The 6,924-nt window shown below is 32.1% G+C and overlaps 1 protein-coding gene across 1 annotated transcript; it reads left to right on the forward strand.

The window, feature by feature from the left end:
- Positions 1 to 321: 321 nt before the first annotated feature.
- On the forward strand, positions 322 to 6,628 carry LOC122580131 (3-hydroxy-3-methylglutaryl coenzyme A reductase 2-B-like). Its single transcript, XM_043752401.1, has 5 exons — positions 322 to 966; positions 1,354 to 1,798; positions 3,430 to 3,611; positions 3,806 to 4,152; positions 5,935 to 6,628. Exons 1-5 carry the CDS (start codon positions 432 to 434, stop codon positions 6,172 to 6,174), a joined length of 1,749 nt encoding a protein of 582 aa, XP_043608336.1. The 5' UTR covers positions 322 to 431; the 3' UTR covers positions 6,175 to 6,628.
- The last annotated feature ends 296 nt before the right edge of the window (positions 6,629 to 6,924 follow it).

Below are 6,924 nucleotides of genomic sequence, written 5' to 3' on the forward strand. Positions count from 1 at the left end.
TGAGCCTTTGTATTTTATATTTGACTATAAATATCTTTGTTTGTGTCATACAACACTTAATATAACGTACATATATGAATTGATTGAGTTTTTAAATGTACTTTTTATTTATATAATTTTGATCAACTAATATATAATACATACAAAGATATTTACGTTCAGAAAAATAAAACTCATCCTTCAAAATAAAACAATTAAAATGAAAGGAAAATATAAGTCTCCGATAATCAAAGTAAGTTAGTACGTTGTATTGAGACACACGTGGTACATGGGATTCATGTTTTGTGTCTGCTCTTTTCTATAAATTCACTCCCAAATGACCTTCATTCCTCCCTCACACCTACAATTCACATTCTCCTCTTCATTTTTATTCCAAATATATATATATAAATACTCTCTCCATTTTCAGATCTCACCGTCCATCATCCAAAATGGACGTTCGCCAGCGCTCAGTCAGGCCGCACGATCACCAATCATCTCTAAAACCGACTAATAAGGCTGGCGAACTTGACCAACAAGCTAAAGCCTCTGATGCCCTCCCACTTCCACTTTACTTAACAAACGGCCTTTTCTTCACCATGTTTTTCACTGTCATGTACTTTCTTCTTCACCGATGGCGCGAGAAGATCCGAAACTCGGTTCCTCTCCATGTTGTCACCTTGTCTGAGCTGGCAGCCTTGGTGTCCCTTGTTGCCTCTGTCATCTATTTAGTTGGTTTCTTTGGGATTGATTTTGTTCAATCCGTCATCCGTCCGTCCCCTGATTCATGGGAAATCGAAGAGGACGACGACGATAATTCGGATCAAATGATGATTCATGATGATGATAAGCCTATTAAGCCTTGTGGTCAAGCCTTGATTCCACACATTGTACCAAGTACACAAGAGAATTTTAAATCATCAGCTTTACCAACTGTTGAACATACTTCCGATGAAGACGAAGAAATCGTCAAAATGGTCGTTGCAGGTATATATATATGTAACTCTTTATTTATTGTAAATATATTTATGTATATATAGTAATGCTATGACCTTAAAATCTATAAATGTAGTTTTTAAACATTTTAATATAAGGTATTTCTTATTTAAAAGGATTAGCAGCGTGTAGCTTGTTGCTATATTCATATGAATAACTAAGTTTGGGATATTTATTTTGTGTAAAAGTACCGAAACACTTGTCAAACAACTTAAGGACGGCCTGACAAAGATATAAAATCACCCGATAAATACGTTCAACATGACAATATAATGTTTTGGACGGACAATATTATTATTTTTTTATTATTACCATATATATAGCAATAAAAGTATTTACTATAAAAAATTTACATATACAATTTTATATATTTAACAGGTACAATTCCTTCATATGCACTCGAATCAAAACTCGGAGACTGTAAACGAGCGGCAGGAATTCGACGTCTAGCTCTCGAAAGGATAACCGGGAAATCCTTATATGGACTACCGCTCGACGGGTTCGATTACGAATCAATTCTAGGGCAATGTTGCGAAATGCCGGTTGGATATGTGCAAATTCCAGTGGGGATAGCGGGGCCATTGTTGTTGAATGGGGCGGAGTTTAGTGTGCCAATGGCGACTACTGAGGGCTGTTTAGTCGCTAGCACAAATAGAGGGTGTAAAGCGATTTATGTTTCTGGTGGTGCCACGTGTATACTTTTGAAAGATGGGATGACGAGAGCACCAGTTGTGAGATTCGGTAGTGCAAAGAGGGCGGCTGATTTGAAGCAATTCTTGGAAGATCCGTTGAATTTCGACACTTTAGCCACCGTTTTTAACAAGTCAGTCTTCATTTCTTTTAATCTCATTAATTATTTAGTTTTCTTCATTACATGGAGTCAATTATGAAAAAATATTTGGTCAATCAAGTAATTAGGTTCTTATATATTATGCGTTTACTATCAAGATTCGATTTTTATTCATGCATTTTCCATCAACATTCGATTCTTATTTTTTACTAATTAACATTTGTGTGATCCGTCTACAGTAGTTTCAGATATTTGGTGTTTTATCTTAAATATTTGTTTATTTAAAGAATAAAAAGTAGGATTAGCTAGATAGTTTATATATGGTTCAAAAGTATATATACATCTTATAAACTCTTTTGAATAAGTATTGATTTCATTGATTTTTTTAGGATGACATGGCCAAAATTTAGAATGTTCAGTTATGTTGATTGTTGATACATACATTACAAATCATATCATAGGAGTTATGGCTATTTGGAATTTTGACGTTTTTGTATTCAAAAAAGTGAAAAACGGATAAAAGTCATTAGTGTCCAGACCACGTATAGAAAGAGAATAATAAAAGGCCAAACAGCTTTACTGTAAAGAAAGTTTCTTTTAACCTTTCCCTTTTGATTTACTGTATATGATTAAGTAAATCCCTATTTATTATTGATAGTTTATTATTTTCAATAATATCAAATATACGTTTATTTTTACACTACTTCCAAACAATTAAATTATACTCATGCTGAAAATAAACTAATATTTTATATCATTGTTAGTTTGTTTTTGTAATAATTTAAATGTTTAATAATGAGGAAAACGGACGTGGGTAGTTGTGCACATGAACCGACGGGCTTTTTTGACTCGGCAGTGGCATAAGAATGTGATGAAAATTCGATGTGAATTTTAGTTTTAGTGGTCCAATATCTGTTGTCGACACATAAAGGAAGAAAATTAATGCTCAAGGTCAAGCAATAAAAATTTTAGATTATGTGATTATATTGGATAAGTGTTCATTTCTATATATATTTCTTTATAAAATAATAATAATGTCGATGCCTAAAGTTGAAACTTTAAACTTTAAACCACATCTTTTGATTTTAGTCTACTATATATGTGGCGTTTTATGAAAAAAATATTTACGTCTATGTAATCTTTACGCCATAACAAAGCAAACTAATTATTATTCATTTTAACTATTCTACTTTTGAAATACCAAATATACTCTTTATATTTATACTGCTTCAATACAATATTAATTTATAGCTGTGGTTGATTTATCTCGGTTTCTATAATTTATGGTATTTTTCTAACCTCATATTTTATATTGTCATCACCGTTTAACCGATGTAATATAAAAGCAAAATATTAATTATGTCGACAAAGGGAAATTGTGACATTAACTTTCCTTTCTTTGCCATATATATATATATATATATATATCATCTTTGGGTTGATTTGGAATGTTCAAACTTAAACATGGATGATTAAAAAGATTATATATTTTAACCAATTTAGAATTTGAACAGAGATTTTCTCTGTTGAAAAAATAAAACTTAATAACAATCACATTATAACTTTTTGATAGTCAATAATATGTTGAGAAAATGTAATGTGTCAACGCAAATAAGTCGCTAAAATATAGGGCCAAAAAACTTACATTTGTGTTCAATTGACAGATCAAGCCGATTTGGAAGGCTACAAACCATTCGATGTGCGATTGCTGGCAAGAATCTATACATAAGATTTTGTTGTAGTACCGGGGACGCTATGGGGATGAATATGGTCTCAAAAGGTGTCCAAAATGTACTTGATTTCCTTGGCACCGATTTCCCTGACATGGACGTTATGGGCATTTCTGGTATAAAGTTTCCTCCTTAGTTGATTGTATATATTCAATACTAATTAATTATGAGTTTGGTATCATATATACATCAACTTTAATAATCTCATCATTGATATGGTGTTATGTACGTATTGATATAAGTTACATCCATAAAACGAAATTTGTTGTTATTAAAAAGACAAGACTTAAAGTATCAATTATTGTTATAGGAAACTATTGCTCGGACAAGAAGCCTGCCGCCGTAAACTGGATAGAGGGGCGTGGGAAGTCCGTGGTGTGTGAGGCGGTAATCAAGGAAGAGGTTGTCCAAAAAGTGTTGAAAACAACCGTTGCGGCTTTGGTAGAGCTGAACATGCTCAAAAATCTCACTGGGTCTGCAATGGCTGGCGCACTTGGAGGCTTTAACGCGCATGCTAGTAACATTGTTTCCGCAGTGTACCTAGCCACGGGCCAAGATCCCGCCCAAAATGTAGAGAGTTCCCACTGCATTACCATGATGGAAGCTGTGAACGATGGCAAAGATCTTCATGTATCGGTCACTATGCCTTCTATTGAGGTAGCTTACATATACGCATCCTTCATATTTACTTGTGTTTATTATCTATATCTTAATATCTATATCATATATTATCATAATATTTGATATGATTATATACCACAGGAAAAATTATGCACACTACTTTTTAAGTCATACATCATTAATTAAACGTGTTTTATATATAGTACAACATTTCAAAACATATATAATTGTAGATATAAGCTAATAAAAGACGTACATACAATCAGTCAATTATATCTAAAATTTACCAGGTTGGTGTAAATATTCGCATGACTAATTTTTCATATATACCCAAAATAAAAACAATCAAGCATTTGTTTTATATACATTTATATCAAACATGACATATTTATTTAGAGACAAAAGGGTTGGCTTTTCAAATAATGGGTGTTCACTGGGACCATAACTCACTTCCCGTGAGTTCGAAAGATGATGACAAGTAGACGATTAATAATAAAATACTGCAGGTAGCTGTTTCTTGTTGATTTATGTTGAATCAACTATATTGCTAGTATTTAATGGAAACCTTAAATATTTGAAATTATTTGAATAATAACAAATACAATTAATATTAACTTGTAGCTACTAGCTAGGTACTTGCACCATGTTATCACTTTCCACTTTGGAGTGCATTTTTCACATTTGAATTCCACAGAATAAGTCATAACTGGGTAGCACAAGAAAAGATTAATCAAACATCAGGATAAAAAAGTAAAACACATTTTCGTGTCGGGCATAATTTTTGATGGCTTGTATTAATTTCGAAAGCGATCTTTTCTTGACTTGTTACAAGTGAATAAAGGTTTTGGCCCTTCACCTTTTTTTAAAAGTATTTACAAAATTACCAAATATATATAGCCTAGTTTATCCATTCAAGATTGAATATTTCTTTCTTACTAAGAACACTATGAGCCAATGAGCTTTAGCTCAATTGGCATACGCATAATAAGAGATTGATTTGAGACCATAAATCTCGAGTTCAAATCCGATCCTAGACAGATTTATGGCAGCGGGAATTTTTTCCAATGTACAGGTGGCTTTGATAGGCTTTAATTTCCTACCTGCATTGTCTATAGTTTGTAGTTGTATGGGATACCTCTCGCTATTGGCCGGGTAGAGTAGATGGGAACTAATTTTTGTCGAACCCTTAAAGAAAATACTAATTCTATGAAATCCCCAAACAAAAAGCGCTAATAAATGTTGCATCAAGACTTGTTTCTTTTTTTTGGTTTAGTATCTGAAAGCGTAAAGAACTTTTACAAATTTTCTATTGTATGAATGAAACTTACATTTGGTGCATTGTAGAAAAAACTTTATAAAACTATTCAAATAATGTAACATTTTTATATGCACCAATTAGAAACTTACACGTGACAGCTTATATCTTTTGCCACGTATACAACTTTACATTATTTGAACAATTTTTGAAAGTTTCTTTCTACAATGCATCAAATATAAGTTACATTCATATAATAATAAAAGTATAAAAGTTTTTTTCATTCTTAGATACTAAACCCCCTTTTTTTTTATTCTTTGCTTGAACTTTTTCTTCCTTTTGTGACATAGATATAAACGATGGTGACCAATTTTGTTTATTATATATGTAAAACAGATAAAATAATATTTGAGTCAAAAGTGAAACCCAAATAAACATATGTAGTCGATCAAATCACATGTATGTCAGCTAAATGCCAGTTCTTGTCTTTTATTTAAATACCCTTATTTTATATTATTGAACAAGACACTTACTTTTAATATTAATATTGATTTGTGGTTCAGGTTGGGACAGTTGGAGGAGGTACACAACTTGCATCACAGTCAGCATGTTTGAATTTATTAGGTGTCAAAGGTGCAAGCAAAGTTGAACCAGGGTCAAACTCAAGGGTGTTAGCCACAATAGTGGCTGGCTCGGTCCTTGCTGGTGAGCTATCTCTCATGTCCGCAATATCCGCGGGTCAACTTGTCAAGAGCCACATGAAATACAACAGATCTACTAAAGATATGTCTAAGTTAAGCTAATCGCTTACTACAAGTAGTCATCTCCGTACCCCATTCTCAAAATGGCTAATGAAGTTACGGGAAAAATATAAATATATATATATATACATCTAATTAGAAAAATAAATGTGGCATCTATGACACTATGACAGAATGGCAAAATTAATGGTAGATCATGGATGGATTAATTAAGGGGAAGTGAATGATTAGAAGACAAATTAAGGAAGGAAACAAATGGCAAAATGAAGTTGTGTTGTAGTTGTTGTGATTCTTTTGAAAATACCATGTGAGTTTGGATCTATTTCCAAAGTGTATAAAGGTTGTGTATGTGTAGAGAAGTGGTGGTATTGTTGTTGAGAATCACATAGGAAGCACAAAGATCAAAGGGACTTGCTTCGTGTTATTTTTCTTGTCTTTGCTGTCTTATCACGAATTGCATGTGCAAATGCTTATATTTTATTTGCATCTTTTGTAATCTCTGTTTATTGTTTATTCTTTTAGTTTTATGTATTCATTGTTTCCATAAAGGTTTCTTTTTATCTGTGTTTTACTGTTTTGTATCGATATGATCAGTTAATTAAGAACAAAGATATACAAAAAGTAAAGCTAAAAATGAAAGCAAATTTAATCGTAAGGTTCTAAATATCAAAGTTTAAAAAAGATATTGGCTAAAGTCTAAACTGAAGAAACAAATTGTATATTCCACGCAGCACATTTTGATATTTGGAAAACAAATCAATTATAAAAAAGGAGAAATTCATATAAAGGTAA

The sequence above is a fragment of the Erigeron canadensis genome, chromosome 8 (genome assembly GCF_010389155.1).
Source record: "Erigeron canadensis isolate Cc75 chromosome 8, C_canadensis_v1, whole genome shotgun sequence".
In the NCBI taxonomy this organism is placed as follows: domain Eukaryota; kingdom Viridiplantae; phylum Streptophyta; class Magnoliopsida; order Asterales; family Asteraceae; genus Erigeron; species Erigeron canadensis.

Bases quoted from the DNA above. Each gene is read 5' to 3' on its own strand.
- LOC122580131 (XM_043752401.1), top strand. From the start codon at position 432: ATGGACGTTCGCCAGCGCTCAGTCAGGCCGCACGATCACCAATCATCT. The intron at 967-1,353 runs GTATATATATAT...TATATTTAACAG, and splicing joins CGTCAAAATGGTCGTTGCAG to GTACAATTCCTTCATATGCA. The intron at 1,799-3,429 runs GTCAGTCTTCAT...TTCAATTGACAG, and splicing joins TTAGCCACCGTTTTTAACAA to ATCAAGCCGATTTGGAAGGC.